Source organism: Phaethon aethereus (assembly GCF_964289735.1).
Source record: "Phaethon aethereus genome assembly, chromosome: 7".
Taxonomy (NCBI): domain Eukaryota; kingdom Metazoa; phylum Chordata; class Aves; order Phaethontiformes; family Phaethontidae; genus Phaethon; species Phaethon aethereus.
The window spans coordinates 17,665,815-17,688,587 of record NC_138583.1 but is presented as its reverse complement, the minus strand read 5'-3'; the positions used below and the strand labels follow the sequence as shown (position 1 = coordinate 17,688,587).

At 37.6% G+C, this 22,773-nt stretch overlaps 1 protein-coding gene across 1 annotated transcript in view; it reads left to right on the top strand.

Moving 5' to 3' along the window:
* The window catches only part of ADK (adenosine kinase), a gene marked incomplete at both ends in the record, with an annotated part of 297,697 nt that overhangs the window by 235,556 nt on the left and 39,368 nt on the right, over positions 1-22,773 (top strand). The window contains 2 exons of the mRNA XM_082001891.1: positions 13,482-13,517; positions 20,121-20,235. Coding sequence (XP_081858017.1) covers positions 13,482-13,517; positions 20,121-20,235 — 151 coding nt within the window. The remainder of the gene's footprint in view (positions 1-13,481; positions 13,518-20,120; positions 20,236-22,773) is intronic.

Here is a 22,773-nt window from a genome sequence, read left to right as displayed (position 1 = left end):
TTTTATCATTACTGGCAAATACACTCAATATGGAAGCACACACATCTTGTATATGGTTGAAGATACAGTGTACACTCACGTTTGTTGGCACTGCAACAGACTTAGGAATAAATCTGCCTCAATTTCTGGATGAAGGCTGTCTTTCTCCTATTAAAATCTGACATCCAAATCCCGTTCTGTAGCTACTCAAGTATTGTATTTCTTCTCTGTCCTCTTGCTGGTGCGGCCACCCGGTCTGGGGTGGATTCCATGTGTGTGATGCTCACACATATCGCATGCTGCTCTGTTGCCAGGAGCAGAGGACCTAATTTTTTTGTCACATGAAAAGAAACTTGCTGGTACAGTACATTACTAAAGCTAGAGACTTATTTCATGAAATGGGAACACCGCAGGGGAATCTGGCAAGGAAGATGTGTTTATGTAACTGAATTGAGTGTTGCAACTGCCATCACTTAGTTCCCTTGGCTGCAGTGAGCAAGTTGTGAGAGAAAAACAATCCAAACAGAGATCTTCAGACACTGAGGGCAGCTCTAATTACATACAAATAATTAATAAAAATGAAATGCAATATTACTAGAAAATACAAATACCACTCATTTTCTCACATCGTCGTGTGTACAGTTGATAGGGACTGAAACACCTAGGCTTTTGCACTTTCATTTGAAGTACATATTCTTTGGGTGTCTTCCCCACATTCTGATATCCCAGGGAGATTCATGACGCAAGAGTAATTGCACATAATGTAAACAAGATTTGCATTAGTTGGCTCTTTTACTCAGAATCTCTTTCCAAGTCCAGATGTGTGATCTGTAAATGTTAGGAGAACAGAGTCCTTATGAAGTAGCTTTATCAAATGCAGCTAGTCTTCCAGCAAAATGGAGAAAAAATAAATTAGAGCTCAAGACCTTGGTCAAATCTGGTGCATAAAATTTTATGGTTATATTTAATGTTCCATATGTGCTTTGGACAAGTGCCATGTTTGTAAAGAACTGCTTCAATATTATTTTTAAAAAGTGACACTTTTAGCACAGTATCCTCTGCAAACTGTTCACTGCTCGCCATGTAAGTCAGCCAGTTCCAAATAAACTGCTTTCATGGACTAAACCTAAGATCAAAATGCCTTTTAGAGCATGGCGATTTTCAAAACATGGCATGTGACTTTTAGAAGCAAAATTCAGAAGAGTTGGTTAACTTGACTGACAGAGCAGAGTGTACGATATAAAAATCTGAGAAGAGACAAGGAATTAGGAAGATGTATACATGACTGCTAGTGCTGAATATTTGTTCTAGCTTGTTGTTCATAACTTAATTAGATTTTCCTATGTTATACGAGTACTATATTCCTCCTAGCTCTTTTAGGAAAAACAAACCTCAAACCAAGGAGATTCTACAAATCTGTGCCACTTTTCAGAGGTCCTAACCTATTTTTTTCTTCATTTCCCTAAATAGCTGTCTTTTTAAAAAGCTTGCAATGCAGCATCTGGTGTGCTGTTATTGCCACTACTTTTGCTCTGAAAGCATAGCACTACTGTTTTAGAATGTTCCCATTCATTTGTTGTCTGGTATTTGGCCAAAAAATTTTTTACTAATATAAGAGAAAGAAGTAAAATTTCAAGAACCCAGCTTGGAATGCAACGTGAACAAAAGAACAGCACTGCTTTGACCCTACAGCTCTTTTCAAATTTTGCATAAAATGGAAGAGACACAGCATCTTGGAAGAAATCACAGGAATTCCTTGTGTTGGAAAGTGTGAGGCAAACTAAATAGATTGAAATAACGTCTGTTATATTTAACCACAAATATAATGCCACAGGCAGAGGAGAAAAAAAAGATTATTTATACTTTATTATAAGCACTCAGGAGGTGTGAGAAATCTGTAGTGAAGGGCTTGAGCAAGTACTTAGCTAAAAATAACCTGTCCAAAACTGAATTACTACTACTATTACTACGACTACTAATTTCAGATCCAGAATAATTTGCAGTCTTAGATTTGTCATGTAATAAAATAAGAAATGTATCAGGTGCAATTTCAGGTTCCTTTGCAATATGCTAACATATACTAAGCATATAGTAATGGTTAACAAATATATTAATGTATATTAAAATATTATGTCAATCTGTTATCTCAGTAATTAAAAAATAGTTGTGAGACAAATCCTAAAATAAATGTAGCATTTTAAAGACACAGAAGTAGAGGTTAAAGTGGTAGCTGTTCTAAAGTGTAGCTGAGGATTAAAAGATGTTCTCTGAGTCTGGGAGTGTGTGGAGAATGTGCATATGGTAGAATCAGAGATGGTAAGGTTTTTGTATGCTTATGTACAAAATTTATAAAACATTATTGCTTGAAAACTACGGTGCATTTTTACGATCCTTTAGAATATCCAACTGGTGCCACTAGGAGAGTGTCCTTGCTTAGCAGAGATGTAGAGAACTGCTTTTATAAGAAGAGCACAGTTGAAACCCAAGGTTTTCTGTTATTCAGATGCAGACCAAATCTTTCATTTCTCTTCTGTGAGGACTGAGTCTAAATTTTACTTTTCAACGTGACTTTAAGAGTTATCTGTGTGATTTTACGAAATGAAGAACAATAATACACAGCAAATTGTACAACCTCAGTCATTATGCTGTAAGAAAAATGTGTTTGCACTTTAATATTTTATAGCTAGTGAATGTATCAAATGTTTTTTTAAATCAGAGAATAGATAATAATTCATTGCAACTATATTAACAAGTTAAAATTACTTCATAGTAACAAAAAGATACATCAGTACTATTTAACTTGAATGGTGATGTAACCAGTATGTCTCAAACAATAGCTGTAGGTCTTTATAACCTTCAAGAACTCAGAAAAATTGAAAGTGCTGTTAAGTTGTGATATTTTAGTGGCTATGTATCTGCATGTATCAATAAGTCTTTGATAAAGTCTTTCCCTGTCCCAGTGGGGAAAAAAATGGATTTGAGCCAGCAACATGCCCTCAGAGCAAAGGCAGCCAACAGCATTTTGGGCTGCATTAGGAAGAACATTGCCAGCAGGTGGAGGGCAGTGATCCTTCTCCTCTACGCAGAACTGGTGACACACATCTGGAGCACTGGGTCCAGTTCTGGGCTCTCCAGCATGAGAAAGACGCAGATTTACTGGACTGATGGCCCTTTGGTTGGATCTGAGAGTTTGGAGCATCTGTTGTATGAGGAGAGGAGACTTAGAGCCTTAAGAATAGGCTCAGGGAGATCTTGTCAATGCATATAAATACCTAATGCATATAATATATATATAATGAATGCATATAAATACCTAATAAGATGGAGCCAGACTCTTCACAGTGGTGTCCAGTGACAGGACAAGAGGCAACAGGCACAAATTCAACTACAGGAAATTCCACTTGAGCATAAGAAAAAAAACTTTACTGGCAAATGCTGGAACAGATTGCCCAGAGAGGCTGTGGAGTCTCCATCCTTGGAGATATTCAAAGCCCAACGGTCCTGGGCAACCTGCTCTAGCTGACCCTGCTAGAGGGGTGGGGTTGGACTAGATGATGTTCAGAGGCACCTCCCAACCTCAACCTCTCTGTGATTTTTGTAATACCTCTTTAAAATATGTTGGAATTTGTGATCCCTCTAATTACATTACTTGACTTCTTTCTGTGTCTGCTCTGTCTTAGCCCATCTCAGGTTCAGGTTGTCTTCTCTTGGAAAAGGAACAAACATACCAAAAAAACACTCATCCTTAAACACTTAATGGTCAGAAGCAGGTAAATTCTAACTTTTCTAGATTTTTAAAAAATTGGTGCAAGAAATTAGCAGATTGTCCAAGATGATAAATAGTGCCTTAGTCACATCTGGAATTAGAGCTCATGTTTTTCAGTCAGGACCACAGTGACCTAACTGTGGTCAGACTGAAATTTTGTTTTTCCATGCAATGACCATGTTGTATGAGAGAGCTACTAGTACAGACTGAGAACTAGTTTTTTCCTTCCATAAAGCAGCTGCAATAGCGAAAACTGAAAATACAAGAAAAATACTGTATCTTGAATATTTGTATCTTTAACAAAGATAGATGCATCATTGAACTAGCATTAAATAGAACAACAAACTGCAATAAAAATCTGCATTCAATCTTCATTGAAAGGGTAAAATGTGTGACATCAAGATCAGTTTAAAAAGTTAGTGTTGTTGCAGTGAGCAATTCTGTTTTCTTGGTAGAGTTAACAAGCAGTGCAAGGCTAGCACACATGAAGAGAGTTATGCGATGATTGCTCTTTACAGGGTTCCTAATACCATAGCCTTAGTTATAATTCTAAATGGCTGTGCATGACATCATACCAAACAAAGTATATAAAACAACTCAATTCCACTGCTAAAAATGTGTTAACCTTTTAGCTGGACTAGAGACAAGTCTTGCTGGATCCCAGCACTTTTAGCACAGTATCTGATTATTCTCTTCATCTGAAATTGCTGGATGAGAATATCTTGTCAGTGATTTCAGGCTAGTCTGAGTGGTTGCAATCACAGAAAGCCTTGTGGAAAATGATGCAATCTTTTATTTCTGTTTGTCCTCCTTCAGCCAGAGAGTTAGCACTAAGAGCATCCAATGAGCAGTATTAAAGACTTCAAAAGACCCCGCACATCTTTTATTCTTCATATGCGTATAAAACTCTTAAGTTCTGGCTATTAAGTTAATTTTAAGATATTTGTTTTCATTTATATTATGTTCTCCTGATTCAGTGATGATTAAGGAAGGGGATCTTTTTTTCTTCTCCCGCTCTTCTGATCATGATGCTTCTATTTTTAAGACAGAGACATACACATTTGTATAGTGAGGTGGGGTAAGGAAGTATCGTTCACTAATTTGATGCTTATAATATGTGAGAAGAGACACACATACAGAGTCATAGCTAGTTCAGTTCTTTAGGTGAGGATGTAAGGTAGAGAGATAAATAATAGCACTTTATCCATCATAAAATTTCAAAATGGCTCAGAGGCATATTGCTGCTGCAGCTGTTGCAGACCCTGTAATGGCATTAAGCACTGACTCAGGGTGACTTTTTCCATAGAAGATTCTAGCAGGAACTATATTTCTGGTAATAATGTGAACAGGAGAATAAATAACTTGAATATTAATGAATTGTACGTGATATAGATGCTCCAGGGTGAACCCAAGCAGGTTAGGAAATACAGAATCACAGAATCATTAAGGTTGGAAAAGACCTTTAAGGTTGGAAAAGACCAACCATCAACCCAACACCACTATGCCAAATAAACCATGTCCTGAAGTGCCATATCTACATGTTTTTTGAATACCTCCAGGGATGGTGACTCCACCACCTCCCTGGGCAGCCTGTTCCAATGCTTGACCACTCTCTCTGTAAAGAAATTTTTCCTAGTATCTAGTCTAAACCTCCCCTGGCGCAACTTGAGGCCATTTCCTCTTCTTCTATCACTAGTTACTTGGGAGAAGAAACCAAAACCCACCTCGCCACAACCTCCTTTCAGGTAGTTGTAGAGAGCAATGAGGTCTCCCCTCAGCCTCCTCTTCTCCAGACTAAACAACCCTGGTTCCCTCAGCTGCTCCTCATAAGACTTGTGCTCCAGACCCCTCACCAGCTTCGTTGCCCTTCTCTGGACACGCTCCAGCAACTCAATGTCCTTCTTGTAGTGAGGGGCCCAAAACTGAACACAGGATTCGAGGTGCAGCCTCACCAGGGACACAATAACTTCCCCACTCCTGCTGGCCACACTATTGCTGATACAGGCCAGGATGTTGTTGGCCTTCTTGGCCACCTGGGCACACTGCCGGCTCATGTTCAGCTGGCTGTCAGCCAGCACCCCCAGGTCCTCTTCCACCAGGCAGCTCTCCAGCCACTCCTCCCCAGGCCTGTAGCATTGCATGGGGTTGTTGTGGCTGAAGTGCAGGACCCGGCACTTGGCCTTGCTGAACCTTTTACAGCTGGCCTCAGCCCATCGATCCAGCCTGTCCAGATCCTTCTGCAGAGCCTTCCTGCCCTCCAGCAGATCAACACTCCCACCCAACTTGGTGTCATCTGCAAACTTACTGAGGGAGCACTCGGTCCCCTCATCCAGATCATCAATAAAGATATTGAACAAGATTGGCCCCAGCACCGAGCCCTGGGGAACACCGCTTGTGACTGGCCGCCAGCCGGATTTAACTCTGTTCACCACAACTCTCTGGGCTCGGCCATCCAGCCAGTTCTTTACTCAGAGAAGAGTGCCCCTGTCTAAGCCACGAGCCGCCAGTTTCTCCAGGAGAATGCTGTGGGAGACACTGTCAAAGGCTTTACTAAAGTCCAGGTAGACAACATCCACAGCCTTTCCCTCATCCACTAGGTGGGTCACCTGGTCATAGAAGGAGATCACATTTTCTTTCTCAATTCTTTTCACACTAGGCTTTTTCAGAGAAAACCCTCTGGTACTCTGCCAGAACCCTCTCTGAACATTACAACTTTAACCCCGTATGATATTTATACTTGTTCTGATTATTCATTTGAACTGATTATTATTATTTTATATTTTCACCAACTGGGTGAAGGCAGCGTAGATATATTTACCAGTATCTTTAGTATTACTGGAGCAAGCTGAAATAATATTTTAGGATATGATATGAACTCTTGCTATTATTTATGAAGAAAAGCAATTTTGGGGTCTGGCACTGCTCATGGGAAAGGTAAAGAGAGGAAAAAACCACCTCAGTGTTCCTTTATGATAATCTGCCCATCCAATCGATGCCAGCTGTGCTTTCTTCGGTAGTAACCAGCAAGGGGTAGATACTTGCTCAGATACTGCTGATTCTCAGGGTTCATTCTCAAGCTGTGTGCGGGGTCTGTCCATTTTGTGACCAGCTTTTCTGAAACGTGAAGAGGTGTACACTACTGACCCAATCAAGGATTAGTCTTCTGTGCTTGTCAAATGAAAATAATATTGAAGCACTACATCCATGTAACACATCCCTAAGCATAGCTCAATTTTTATCATCTGTAGCAGAATTTCATCAGATAGGCATTTGTTTCAGAAAATATGCTGGGTGATTCTTTTGACTTCTGATTCTCAAACTCTCGTATGACCTATATTAAAGCAACTGTCTCTGGGGGACAAAAAAGAAAAAGGATAAAATCACATTTGCCTCCTGAGCCCTGAATGCCTTTATAAATGGCCATTTTTTAATAAAGGCATATGAGCTTGTATTGCTTTTACACAACGAAATACAGGAATAGTTGACCTTAAAGTAATGCCTGTCTAAATCAGACTACAATGACATAAAAGGCTGGATAGGACAATCTACAGTGTTTTGAGTAACTGTTGATAACTATTTAATGCTGAATTGAAGAGGAACACATGTATCTTACCACTAATCACAACAAATGTACTGTTGGCACTAAAGGTTAGTGATCCAGCTGGAACTATGTCCTGTAGGCTTTCCATCCATTCTTTTTAAATAGCAGAATGATAGTGGCCATTTGTTGAAATCATGTTTTCAACTGATCATCAGATAGTTTTCAGAAGTATCTAGCTCTGATTCTTACGTAGGTCATGATTATCATTACCACAGCTTTGACATCACCCCTATTTGCATATCCTGAAAGTAATCATAGTTCTTACATGCTGTTAATTCATCATTTAAGAACTGTGGATCTGCTGTTGTGTGTAAGTGTGTATATACATGCATCTATTACTTTCTCACTTAAAATTGGGACAGACACTAAAATCAGGTATAACCTAGTTTGGCTTTGTGTAGCATACGCAGAAAAGAGTGGTATAAAACCAGATCATATTACTGCACATTTATGAGCTGCATTAAATACCTGGATTTGATGTAAGAACACCCCACCAACTGTGTCATGAAGTTAGTGGGTGTACGTGTGACATCTTTGTTATAATTCAAAGGCAGCGACTGAAAATCCATTGTCCTGTCTGTGCCTTAAGCCACATTTCCAGGGTCATATTTAGTGTAAATTGACCTGGAGCTGGAAGAGTGGAAAACATTGCATGACACAGCTCACTAGCCCCCCGCCTTAAAAACTAGCTTAGCTCCTGCACTGCGGTGAGTTTTCTATGAAGGAAATACCAAAAGGAGGGCGCATGGTGATCTTGACAGTAGTATTCTTCATGACTTATCTTTTGTCAAAAAAAGGAGGGAGATTTTAACATAAGAAGATGACTTGTATTGGCCCGTATTCAGAATTACTGGGCATAATAGATACTGCTTGAAACCAGAGGTTCTCACTACCTATGGAGTACATAAAACGGAGGGTATAGCTCTGAAAGCACAGAATTTTATAAGAAAGCTCTTTGTTAGGGACAGGGAAAGATGACAGAAGGGAGAGGGAGAGAGGAAGGACAAATGTGCCTACCTAAGGAAAGCTGAACTACAAGTGTTAAGAATTATAATAAAACAGAACACTTTCCTATCTCTATAGTCCAGTGAGACAAATAATACCTGAATTGTTGATTAGTTGGTGGGTGGTTTGGTTTAGAAAGTTTGACAAGTATACTGTCCTTTAGGAAATGATTAATAAAAATGTCAATTTTAAGAAATACCAATCTTCAGCACCTATCACTAAGAAAGGAGATTATCAATATAAAACAACTTTGATTATTTGTGTCAGCCTTCTACAGACTGAAGTTGTAGATATAAGTGTGCATCACTCGCATGAAAGTCTTCCCTATATCCCCATTTGCTTATTTTACTTTGTTGTCCCCCATTTCATTTAGGTAACAATGTTTTAATGTTAGAGAAGGTTTGTGAAACTAACTTTGTTGCCACAAACAAGGCAATCTGTAGAAAAGCAAGAGAGGATACAAAGAACACAAAGTTAGACAAGGACTGGAGATGAACGCAGGAGTGGGACTGATAGTACTAAGTGATTATACTGAAGAAAAAGGGAATTATCTGACCGAGATAATTGTAGCTTTTAATGCATTCAAGGAAACAATATAAATGGAAAAAACCTAACAACTCATACTTCTGAAATGTTTCCTTTCAGGAAGGAAATGTTTAAGATTGATTTTTAGAAGATTTTAGCAGTTTAAAAAGTCTTGTAAGGTATAGTGGTGGAAATACTATTCAAGTTGTAATCAAACGTGGTTGGTACCAGTAGGAATGGTTCCATCAAACGCAGACATTAAGTGGATGGTCCTCGTAGTCATTTACTGTTTCTCATTGAGTTAGTCCACTCAAGTTTGCTTTTTTATTTCTTTTTGTCATTATGCAGTCTGATTTACTGCAGGGATCTTCCTCTGCGTGTGCAGGCTTAAGATTACATTGATTCATGGGCAGGGCTGAACCCACTGAGTCACAGATTTGTTATGCAGAGGAAGAGGATGATATTCCTGAAAATGTGAATAGGGCTTGTTTTGGGCTTATGTCGGGTAAGTCAGGAAGTTTACAGTTATTGCAGTAGGAACTCCTGCAAAACCTGCCAGTAATCCACAAATTAAAAAAAAGAAATCCAGGGGTTTTTTTTTTTCTTTTGTTTGTTCCCCACCACCACCCCCTGCCAAGGAAAAATAGAGAATTAGAAAGAGCTTCACAGGGTAGTACTGTAATATGTGAGTTTAGGTTATTCTGTGAGATGTTTCCTCTACCAAGAAGGATGGCAGGGGAGGGATTAGCTTCAGTGTCCCCTGCATTTGCTGTCTTGTGTAATTATGGCAAATGCATTCAGTGTGCAAGGGTATCATTGCTGTCCTGCTGTTTTATCATTTCTTTATGAGATAATGTTGATTTCAGCAATGAAATGCAAATTTAGTTTACAGTGCTCCTTTTCTCTGTATAAAGGTTAAAATGCATATTGTGGATAATACTGTTGGTGCTTTTGAAACAGTCTTTGTCAGCTAATATCAGCAATACATGGCTTTAAATGCTGTTCAGTGCAACTGCATGAGTTTTATGTTGGCCTTAACATGAATGAATTTTAACCCAACATGCATGTTGTTACCATTTTGGCTATAATTTGATCAAGTCATCATAAAACCTTGGTACTGACAAAAAAAAACTTTGGCTGTGTTAAGAATATTTAATATATAGTGTGTCTTCTGCGTGTTATGGCAAACTGAACATACAATTACTCAAGTTGAGCCATCTTAATTCTATAATAATAAAATTTGCCTAACACAAGGGGCTAACATATACTCCTAGGAATGTAGATGCTAATGAATTCTGTGTTTGAAGGGTATGTTTCTGTTTACTTATAAACAAATAGTTTGTATTGCTGGTGATAAAAGGGCTCGGAATTTTAACAAGTCCTGTTACAATTAGCCCCAGTGTAGATTATAGACAGCTCCATTTACTAAATGCTGGGACTCCAACAGCAACGAAATAGATGCAAGAATGGAAATAGTTTTCGGCTAGCAAGCAAGTTCTAACATAACACAAGGCCAGTACTAAGGGAAGTTGTCTTTTTTATTGTTATCTCTTTAATTTATCTCGCTTTCCTGTGTAAACTGCTCACTATTGTGCAAAGAGAGGGTGTGTGTTAACTTTGGTGACACTGTGTTACTCCCATTAAGTAGCGCTGTACGCAGTTTTTTTCAGCATGAGTGTAGGATTATTTTTTTTTCCCAAACTACATGAGCCAGATCATGTTTTGTTCTGTAACTAGTAACGAATCCCTTTTCTACTTTAGGTGGCACAGCAATAAATTTGCTGTCGTGGTTAGTAAAAAGATTATATAGAAAAAGGAGTGTGGTTGTTTAATATATTTAGTATGAAAGAGTAAAAAGGTGGGGGAGAGGGTTTTATGAAATGAGGTGTTCTGTTGTAAACAATAATGGAAAATAGCTCTGAAAATGCTGAGTTGGAGTAATGGATGAATAATCTCTAAAGTTTATCAAAACTGAAAGAACTCCCGATGTGAAATGAAGCCTCTTAAGAAAATTCAGTTCTGTCGCTGTTTTGCTTTGCTGTTGTCGCATGTCACGCATGAATGAAAATGCTGCATTCTCCGGGGAGCGGTAAAGCTTCTGTGTAGGTTGTTTATTTCCTTAATCCCTCCTTCTTCGTGATTTCCAATGTCAGATATAAAATGGAAAGCCTGTAAATATAGTGATTATCATACTGATTATCACCTGCATCAGGGAACGCCCTGGCTGGCTGCTGTAACCCTAGCAGTCTCCGCATGTTACAGCCACTTAGATTTTAACCTGACTACTTTATTAGGGACATGAGGCTCAGTATGAGGTGCCCTAGGGCTGCACAGATGGGGTCTGCTTGTTTCCTGTTCTCACTGTTATTGTGAACGGATACTAAAAGGTTCTCATCGCTTTTATCTGGTTAATTTACTTTGAACTGTCCCTGGCATTCAGGGCCTGCCTCACATTTCTCACCGTTTTGCAAATGCCAAACTGTAATGTCCAAACGTGTGTTTTGAGCTTTATTATCTTTTTTACTGGAAGGGCCTTAATTCTTAAAGGGGTGTAATTCTTAGAGAGGCTGATTCTTAGGGGCTTATAGGACACCTATAGATGCAGACCTGACTGAAAGAAGCTGCTCAGGAGTTTCTCTGAGGTTTGGTTGATGGGAGAGAGGAAAATTAAGATCAGTGCTGTTCTTTGGCACGTTCAGACACCCTTAGATTAGTGGTCAACTGCAGGAAAATCTATGGTTGTATGCTAGCTACCATTATTCATGTAGCCGGGCAGCAGACCAGGCTAAGAGATGACGCTCTAACAAGAAAATCTGAAGACGAGATACTTTTTAACAAATGTGCAATCATTTATCCTTTCTTGTGGAAGGGCCAGGTCTTTCAAACCACATGTGCTATGCATGGGTGCCCCAGTACAGAAAATTAAGATGAATTCTCTCAAAGTCTCCCACATAAGGAAACACTACTTAACTAGAATAGTTTTTATTTCACAGATGTGAGAATGTACTGGTGTCCAGTTTCCTGGCCAAACAATAGTTTAACACAGATGTTAATGTCCTGCTGCATTGGGACATTAAAGAAATCCCCTTAGGACAGATCAGTGTAACTTCTGATTTCAATTGCATGACCAAAAACCTGAGGTTAAAGAAGTAATTTGGCTACAGTGTGTAATTTTTATTCCATTTTCTTATTCTCTGCGCCCTTATAACTCCCTTTTATTCTTTTCTTTTTTTTTTTTTCCCCCTGTGTCCCGATCCTATTTGAGGCTTTCTTGATTGTGTTGCAGTTCATTGTAAGTGCATCACTTCAGAGTAGAAGCTTGCAGGCTCCTTTTTTCATATGAGCATAGGCTTTGTTAATCACATGCTGGTTTAGGAAAACACTGCATGATATCTTTGAACCCTACACTCCTTCTTGACAGCCAGGCTAGCAAATGTCATTGACTGTGTGATGTACAAGAAGGAATTCAATTGTAAGTAAATTGTCAAAGTGGCTAACCTTGCCCGCACCCAATTGTCAGGACCATGATTCAGTTTTTCTGTCAACATCAGCTAAGGCTAACCCGGTCAGCCTTATGTTTCTGCAGTGAAGCAGCCTGAGGAGTTGTGCTTTTCAGCTTATCACATTTTATTAACCTCAACTTACTGTTGTTATAATCAATTGTACCCACTTCAAATTCTTGTATTGCCCCCAATTGCCAGATCATATAGGTCCACGAGTATGTATTTTCTGCAGCACTAAAAGCTGTCACAGGGACACTGGACTTAAATGGGTTGGTACGGTAGTTATTTTTGCTTAGTTGGATCAACTCACCATTTTGGCTCAAGACTTACCCCTCTACTAATATCACTTGGCAAAGATAATCTGGAAGAATGCAAGTAAAAACATAAAGACTTTGGGGGTTTTCTGCAATATTTGCAATGTTAAGGTAGAAAGTGAGTAAGGGAAAAAACATTGCTGTTGAATTCTATCTCCTTGCTTTTATTTCAAAACAGATTTTAATTGCTCCAATTAATATAAATAAGAAATGAGGACATTCTGATACCCTGATGTTTCCTCTGTTCTTTCAGGAAAAGAACATAGTTAAATTGCCTAAAGCAGTGATTAAGACATCAGAGTATTTTAAAACGCTCATCTGATTCCATCACACGGGTTTGAACACATTTTGTGATCCTATTTTTTTAATGCAATGTAGGCGATAAATGATTTTTTTAAATGAGTTGATAACCGGTGTCCCATGAAGTGCCATACCTAAATGGAGAGAGGATACAATTCTAATTAAAAATATGTCTGAAGGATGTTTGTCTGGATTTGAAGTAGTGGTTTCCTAGTCAAAGTCCTATCTCCAGAAGTAACTTTCCTTGCCTGGAAAAAACATATTGTACCTTCTTTATTTGAACTTGTGAAGTGTGTTGACATTGTACTGTTGTTGAGCTTGAGGGAAGGAGGGGGAAGCTTTTGGTGCGACTATCAGAATTGAACAACTGTATATGGGTATATTGAGATAATGGTGTAAAAGGAAAACTGGCTGAATGAGTTTCAAAATGTGTTATTTCTTCATTATCTAGCACTTTATAATTAACTGTTCTTTTTTTATTATTTCAGGAAGCTGCCACTTTTGCTAGAGAGCAAGGCTTTGAGGTGAGTTAACCCACAATTGCACACTAAACAGATCCTAAAGGTTTTTTTTTCTTGCTGATAATGAAGTTCTTTTGGACAATGATTGATGTGCTATTATACTCTCCAAGCCTCGCAGCGGTTGCCATGGAAACTTGGCAGTCGTCATGGTTTCTTTGTTCTGCCAGCTCAGTGTTATGACGCACTCTGCTAGGTCTGCACCCAACATCGCCTACAGATGTTATTTATTGAATTTTGAAAAGCCTCTTGGGAAGCCGAGAGGTTGGGCACGGTTTCAAGCTGCCTCTGCAGATATGGGACCTGTCAGTTTGTTCAGTTAAAAAGCTACCTCATTAGCTGCATTACGCTCCGTAAGGATTCACTGCTAAAGCAGTGGTGAAGCAAGACTAAATAGTGAAATACAACACCGCTTAAATAACTTAAACCCTGCCATATGTGGATTATCATTATGCAAATGAATTTTAGAAAGGTTGTATATAAAATTGTTAGGTACTGATTAATGTAAACCATGCTTCTACAAACAGCTTCTTTTAGAAGGGGTAGTGTGGAATTTGTGTTTCAAAACATATTCGAGTTGGTGTTTTCCATCTGTGCTCTAAAAATGTATGATCCTCTACTTTCTTGAAGTAAACACCGTTGATTTTACAGTGATTTTCAGAGCTGTGGATTTAATTTTCTTGAGGTATTTATTTGAATAGTATCTCCCACTGGCTAAATTCAGATAACTTAATCTGGAGAGCTATCAGCTAGTGGTCTCTAATGCTGAATTCAAATAGGCAGGTTTTAAATACTATAATTAATGTGACAACGGTTGTGCTAATTTTGCAGATAGTAAGTGATCTTACTGAAATCTAAATTGCAGAACTGAACACACATACGTCCTCTTACATGTTTTTTCACGGGAATAAGACCCACCTTAATTGATTTGTTTGCAGTGTGAAAGAATAGAGAGGAGTTTGACTGCTCAACACCCATTTTGCATGAATAATAGAAGCCGCGCAATTCAAACCGCAGCGCTTTAAGAACATGCCACTTTTGTGTGTGGATGGTTGCATATGAAAAAGAGGGAAAGACTGACGGCTTTTGTTCTACAATTAGATTTCTTTAGAACCATACACCAGCAGGTACATCTATGCCATCAGCGTTTTAGATATTAAAACTGTGGGCTGTCCCATTTCATTTTATGTTTCCCAAATTTGTATGGCTGCTTTGTAGAAATCAAGACTTTTTATCACTGTCAAGTTTCATTTGTATAATCTGTATTGTTAGCATAAAAATACACTTTGAGTTTATTCTATCAAATGAATGAATTTCACAGATGCCTCCAAATATAATATGAAGCATAACAAGTTATTGGTACCCTCTGGTAGCTAGACAATAAAAAAAGAAAGGAAGTAGTGTATTAAGTCTACCCATTCTATATTTTTATTGCCCCCTTGAGCTAAAGACTTTGAATGTGCCTGGTTTAAATTCAGTTCTAGTGACAAACTGCTTTTGCTGGTGTCTGCTAACTACCATCATATTAACCTTTCCATTAGTGCTTGCTTAGAGATTCTAGCACAGTCCCTTCTGAACATCCTAAATCTGCCACATTTGATTACAGCATATCAGGAAAATGCACAATGATTATGATCTTCTCTCTTATTACCCCCTTGCTTGGCAACAACTCACATGTCAACTTTACTGACACAGATGTGTAAAACTTGGTAAGTGTCCACAGTCTTGTTTTCCCATTGTGCTGTGGAGGCAAAAAAAAAACAACAAACAAAACGCACTACTAATAAAGTATCTTAGGAAAAACTTAAAGAGTCTCAATTAGCTTTTCAATTAAATACAAGAAAAATTTCCATCAACTCTCAAAAACTTGTAAAACTGATTCTGCAATTTATATTAAGAATAGAGCACTGATGAAACACAGAATAGTAAAGGACTAGAGTGACCAGAACAAAAATCAAGAGGATATTTATCACAGAAGTGGTAGCTGAATTTGATTTGCAGCCTGGAATTTGATTTTTTTAACAAAAATAATCCAAAATCTTTTAAGATGGAGAATCAGTTGTGACTAGCTCTTTTTTTTTGCCTTTTTTTTAATTGTCTCCTTTTCTACCTTCCAGTAATTTAAACAGTTTATGTGGACTAAATGCATCTTTTAAATACAGATTGAGTTTAGTATATCTGAAACAATTTTTGAAAAATAAAAAGTACAATCAAGTCAACTTCAGGAGAAAATATACCTTTCCTGAAGTAATAAAATCTTGTCGTATGTGGGAGAAAACATTTCCATGACACAAATTTGTTTTTTCTTTGTAAGAAAACCATGTTCAAAGGAATTATTATTTTTATGCTTCGCCTTACCAAGAGTTAGTTTTCTATTGTACTTTGCTGAAACCCGAGGTATTTTTGTAAAATCAATCACGATATTTGAAGAACATGATTTCATTCATTTTATCTCTTGACCAACACTTACCTGTAATAATCAAAAGTAGAACATTACTTCTGATGCAGTCTTTCCCTGGAGTGCATCAGTGTTTTCTTTTTTGTGAATTCGTGTTCTATGACATTTTAAAACTATTAAATAAACAGTAAAGTGCCTCATCCCAATTGTACATTGCAGTCATCTCAGTAATACATTATAATAGTCACAATTTTTATCCCAGGGAAGCTCTTGGACTTGCTTCCCCTTGAAGTGGTAGAATGGATGTCAGTATATTTTAACTGGATGTTTGTAATATGTTTGAAATAACAAAATTGCCAGGACAAAGTTTTATGAGGTTTTGTTTTTACAAAATGGTAACTTGCCGTTTATTCTATGTAGGAATTAGGATAACATAATCCTACTTTCACATAAAACTTAGGGTTCAATTCTGTCTGTCAACCCAAGAAGTAAATTGAAGTGAATGGAACGGTATGTATCTAAGGGGATAGTAGCAGCTGCCATGCAAAATAATTTTTCCTGTTAAAGGGCAGAGGTCTCCTCCTAACTATGTATCGGTTGGGGAGCCAAATTAGCGAGTTTTGGTACCCTGGATCAAATTCAGGTCTTCAAGTTAATGAGGTACACTGCACAGGCCCACTGTTTTCGGTGGATTTATGTCGGTTTAGGTCAGGGCTGTGGTAGTCCCAGCTATCGTGTATCTGTTCAGAGGCAAAGATCAGAAGACACAGTTTGACTAGCGGTTTTAATTGTACGCATTTTTTCACATACCGCTATCCGGTCCCAGGATATCTGGCGTACTTTCTTTACATGCATATATTCTGCTTACTTGCTGGAGTGAATGCCACATGCAAGGTTTTTCAGGTGCAGCGTCCATAGGCAAATCATGCTTTTTTGAGATTTATATGTCAGCTTTGTTAAATCAGATTCAAGTGCATAACGGGATATGTGTGAGTATCCTGTGAATTTGGGACACGTTGTAGAGACTTCAGGACCACGAACCAGTACAGTCTGACCATTCAGCCATGTCTGTAGATACTGGTTATATAAGAAAGTCTCGAGAAGTGTGCAAATATGAGTCAGTGCAAAACAAATATTATTCATTTCTGCTATTTGAAAATATTGTATATATTCTGAACAGAAATAGGAGATAGCAACATTTCATGATGTTTGACTGACAAAGACAGGAGGGGCATAGTATCTCTGCAGTTTTAAGCTGAAATATTCACGTATTATAAAATGTCACAGTTGTACCTTCAACAGACCACATAATGGTAAGGTGGAGATACAGTGTGTAAAAGCTAAAGCCTCCTCAACACTGAGATTGCAGCTCTTCCACTATGTAAGCTCTATTTTATTCTCTTCCTTTGAAAAATTTTAGTATAGAAAATGATTTTGGCTAAAAATGGCCAAGTTAATTCTCACAGAAGATGCTATTCAGTTACTTTTAAAGTCTGCACAATCGGACACAAGTCTCCAAAGCACTCTGTTTTGAAATTTCTGCTTTTTAAAAAATTGTCTTTTTTCCCCTAAATACCTTCCTTCTACTGTTACACGCTATTATATACTACTTCTTCCTGAAAACATATGTGCTTTTTACTTTCTTTCGCTATCTACTTTATTTCATCCTTTACTACCATTCTTCACTAATCTTTTTTTCCTCAGGGTCTTCTTTTCCTCATATAAGTTCATCTTTATTCTTCCTGAAACTGAAGAAATTATCCCTTGATCGTGCCATTTTTTCCTATTACAAATTCCTCATTTTCCTTTTAAAATTTAAAGTGCATGTAAATACATTGCACAAATACCTTCAAGCTCTTTGATTTCAGTTCCCGCTTTGCTCCCCTGTAAATGTGCTTAATGAAGTCACTAGCAGCCACTTCCTACTTAGCAAAAACTAAGCACCTCAATCCTGTTTCCTTTGATCTCCATGATGCTGAATTGCATTTTCTAGTTCATGGATCTCTTGATTATCAAGACCTGAAATAGTTCAGAATTTAGGTGAACCTTCAGAAGCCTACATGTTACCAAGCTGGATGACTGTAATTTTCCGTCCATCCCCTATTCAACAACGTGTGGCACCAGCTGACACCTGCTATTCACAAATCTCATAAAAAGACATTTCAAAACAGAAGAACAGCAATTTTAATTTTTCTCTTTGGCATCTTTAAGGGACTCCTGAAAGTCTTTTTGAGAATTAGGGATAAGATGGCCCCTGCTCACTGTCCTCAGTCCACAGAGAGGGCTTCAACATTCTTCTCTTTCTTCTCTGGTACATTGCCTTCTAAAAGCTGTATTAACAATCTAAGCAGGAGGAAGGAAGAAATAACACAAAAGAGAGTGTAGTATATGGAAATTAAAAGTCTGAGAGAATTTAAAAAAGAGGTAAAGAGATCAAGAAGTAAGGGGAAATTACTTTTGTGTTTGGCAAATGTGTATAAATCAATGAGCACACTGACCACCAGAGTTGGGGGAGAAATCAAAGGGAGGCTAAGAGTATTGCAAAAGAGCTAGATAATTTTCACATAAATAGATACTGGTAAATATATAGCCCAGGCATATCCTCTGTCCATAATAAAGGTGAAGTGCTTGAAGATCAACAAGATTATCAAAAATCAGCAAGCAACCGGGACTGAATGGTGTGCAGATTATAGTTCTTAAAGTGTTTAACTGACCTGCTGATGAAAAATAATCAACCTCTTGTTAAAATCATCAGCTGCAGTCAAAGTGGCACATATTGTACCTGAGTTTCAAAAATAACACTATATGTTGATTTTGGAAGATAAAAATCAATTTATTAATAATATAAATTAATTGTAACAACTCTGGTGAATGACTTGAAGCCACTCTGGACAGCTTTATAAATGAACTCTATTCATTATGTGACTGTGTTAAAAAATTAGTTGGGATTCATAACGAACAGGACACAAAACAATGCAGACAGTATTGTTATGTTTTCATGTATTCAACGCTAGTCCCTCATCAAATGAGCTATGTTTCACTATGTTGCTTGTATGCTAGAGCAAATGGGGGGAAGAAAAGTATGGTGCTATTTAACAGAGATATGAATAAAGTGGGACATGGTAAGTAGCACAGAGCATAATTATAGTCTTTCTTACTTTTTCTAATGTTAAAAAAATAAAAGGAAAAAGAAAAAAAGTATAAATGATGGCAAGAAATAGGTTTACATATACCAAAGTTAATTTGTATAACTTACTGACTTGAGAGAAATCTGAGAACAAAAGCTTCCCACATAGCATTATAAAAGGATTTGATGCTTATACAAATAACAGGAATACCTATCTTTAGATTAGATTGAAAACTAAGTAAATTAGAAATTGAAATCCTTGTGTCTCAGATCAGAGGGCAACTATGAGAATAGGAAGGATAATATTCTAATGACAGGGTGTGCTGTTTGGATTGATGAGGGTTTTGGCTCAGTATGCCAGTTTCTCTGTTCCTAGCTGCATGCGCCGTGGTGTGCGGACGCAGTCCCTTCAAAGCAAAGATCCCTGAAATTTTTGCAGCTTAGCCTTACTTAGAAAATCGGGGGTGTTCTGTGCCCCACTGAATATAGGCTTCACCCTTGGCTTCTGTGCATCTCAATTATGGAACCAGCTAGTGAGCACAGAGCATATTCACCTGGGCTCCACACTCCAAGGTGCTGCAGTGTACAGTCAGTTTACTTGCTGAGATAGTTGCTGTAGGGAAATTAGAGAAACAGTATTTGTAATCCTGCTGAAACCAGAGGGATTATAGTGCTATAAAACCTGGCTAAATTGGGTGAAAATCAGGCTCAGACTTTATCCAAAGTATTCTTTCACCAATTTTATTTTTAATTTTATGATAGGTAAAGGTAGAATCCAGTCAGCAGCAAAGCAAGCCACTAATTACTCATTAGGAAATGCTCTGTAATTCCTTTGTTAGCTTTGCAGTTTTGCAGCAATTGGAATAGGTGAACTGTCATTATCAAGATTAAAAACAATGGTCTCATAGTACTACATAAATCCTTAGGAGAACGAAGTATTCCTCCTTTTAAAAATCTTCCTCTGCTGACAATAAAGTCTATTTTATACCTAGCCATAAGAAAATAAATCTTTGATCTGCTAATAAAGTTCTAATCTTTCACCAAGCTAGTATGCTGGTAACAAGAATTTTCTTTCTATTAATAGACTGAAGACATTAAAGAGATAGCCCGGAAGACACAAGCCCTGCCGAAGGTGAACACTAAAAGGCAACGAATCGTAGTCTTTACCCAGGGGAAAGATGACACTGTAATGGCTACAGGTATATTTTTCAAATCTGTATTGTCGCTCACAGTAAATATTCTAGTTAATCAATTAGAAGTTGTGGTTTTACAAATTATAACTGTTAAATGGTAGTCAGAGCATTTGCCTTTTGATGCTAGTCCGTGTTTCTCATCTGTTATGCTTTTGATTGTTTTAAGATTCTTAATTTGAGAAGTTAATATTTCACAGGAGTGCCTGAGAATTTAGTTCTGAACATCTTAAGTTCTTTTTTTATAACATAGATCTAAAATATTGATCCAGTTGGTTTTACTCAGATTTTTATGACTTGAGATTTTATCTGTGTAGCCATCTTTGCTGCAAACAAGAACATGCTATGCCTGCTGAGAACAGCTGTGCAACAGTATAGTATATTTAAACATTTGTGGAGAGGAGGAAGTGAAATCCAGTACTAAGTGAATTTCCAGGCTTTTTTGCTTTGAGCAGAAAGTCTCACTGTAGCTTTTCTCAGCCGTCTGCTCTTCTATTCTCAAAGGAGTATGTGGGAAAAAGGTGTTCTAGCAGGGATACAAGTAGTTTGTGCTGTCTAAGTTGATGATGTACGATGCACAGATTTAAGCATTATAAACATGACTGCCTACCTTTTGACAGTCTCTTTAATTCTGTCCACCTATGCTTCTAGACTAAATAAAGCTATTAAAAACATGTGCTGTGGCAAGCCATTTTAGTCATTCATTCCTTCACAAGGTAAGTCAAGGCTGAATTCCTCCTTTGGAAATCAAGTGAAGTTGAGGAAGCTTTGCACCTGAGGGACCAGTGCTTACTCATACGATATTTGCCTCAAAATCAGAATTGGCTTCAGACTGTGGCTGCAGGGCTAGGTACTAAGTAGGTATGTCACTGCTATATAGATCATTCTTAGCAGCAGTTTGAATGATTTCTCCAATAGTTTGCTTCTTCCTCTATTTTGTTAGCTACAAACTGGTTTAAAGGAAATAGGAAGCAGTCATTGGGAGCTGGGTATGTGTATCTCGCTGAATAATGAGGGAAGTGTTGCTTCCAGGAAGTTACTGCATTCTATGGATGGCCCACATGGAGGCACTCCACTTGAGTATTGTACAGTTGGCTGAAAAATAGCAGTATCAAAATGTTTTTATATACGAGCAAGTAGTAACAGTAGTAAACCTAAATCTTAGATGTAACCCTCCTGTTCTTTTATTTAATTTTCACTGTGTACTTATTTTATTCTTCAAACTAGAGTTGTTAACAAATCCATTAATCCCTGCTTTGATATTTTTACAACTGGGAGCTTATTTGAGGACTGACACTTGCTAATCTTAGCTGTTTGTTCGCTATGAAATGAACTTAAATTAGAGAATGCACTTTATATGCATGATAAATGCAAGATGGATAGAGAGTGTATGCAATGGTGTCAGCTACAAAAGCAAACATGATAAATGTTAAGGCAGTTTTGAGCCGTGGGATAAGCTATTCAGTGCACAAGCATAGCTGAATCTCTTTGCTATGTTGTTATTCATGGCAGCCAAATAAATGTCAATAATAAAAGAGAATTAAAGATTTTCATTTCCCAGAGGCAGTCCTCTAATACAGCTTGATCTTTCATTTCATTTGTAATTCGTTCTCATGTCAGGATGCAATCATTCGTCAGGCTCTGTGTGTCATGTTAAGTCATTTAATAATGATTAAGAACATAAAAATGTTTGGCCTGTGGGGCAATTCTCAAAAGAGATACCAATTTGTTATTGTTTTCCCCTTTTTTCCTTCCTTTGGTGTAGATCATCTTTTTCCCACCTCCTCACACTAAAATAATAATGAAAGAAGGAAAATGTGTCCCTTAATTTAGCATATGATGATACCACAGATTGGCATAGACTATTGCTAATACACTTATTTCAACACTAATTAGGTCTAGTTGTGCTTTGAAACTTGCAGTGAAAAGTGTAAAAAGTTTCTAAATGATCTCTGGAAGAACTGCTGCATTTAGGAGTAGTTACCAGTATAAAATTAATTTCCTTTCTCTAAGAAGAATAGGGTTTTTTTTAAAAAGCAGGCTGTGTGTAGTTGTTTATCCTGCCTTTATAGTCTATATAACAATATATATGAGAATATATAACAATATATATTACAGTATAAATATAACAATGTAACATATATAACATATAAATACAACAATATACAATATAAATATAACAATATAACATATCTAACAATATATATAAGAATATATAACAATAATTCTCAGTAAGTTTGTGCCTAGATTAAAATAGTATTTGCAAAGTCAGATATAGATTTGGACATGCTTGTCACTACCTTCTGCTTTATATTTTGTCCATAATGAGAACATGTTTATTAGTTGAAAGATGTTTCTGTCAGTAGTGACACAACCAGAAGGGATCAGTATCCGGGCAAAGGACTCTATTCTTCCTTTCTTTCCTTCTACTGCTGCCTTTAACCATCCTTTATCAGCTGTTGGGAGTATCACATATTCCAGTGGTCTCTGTTTATGTCCTCTGAAAGAGCGCAGGATGGAGCTGGAGCTTACAGGTGTGAGAGTAAA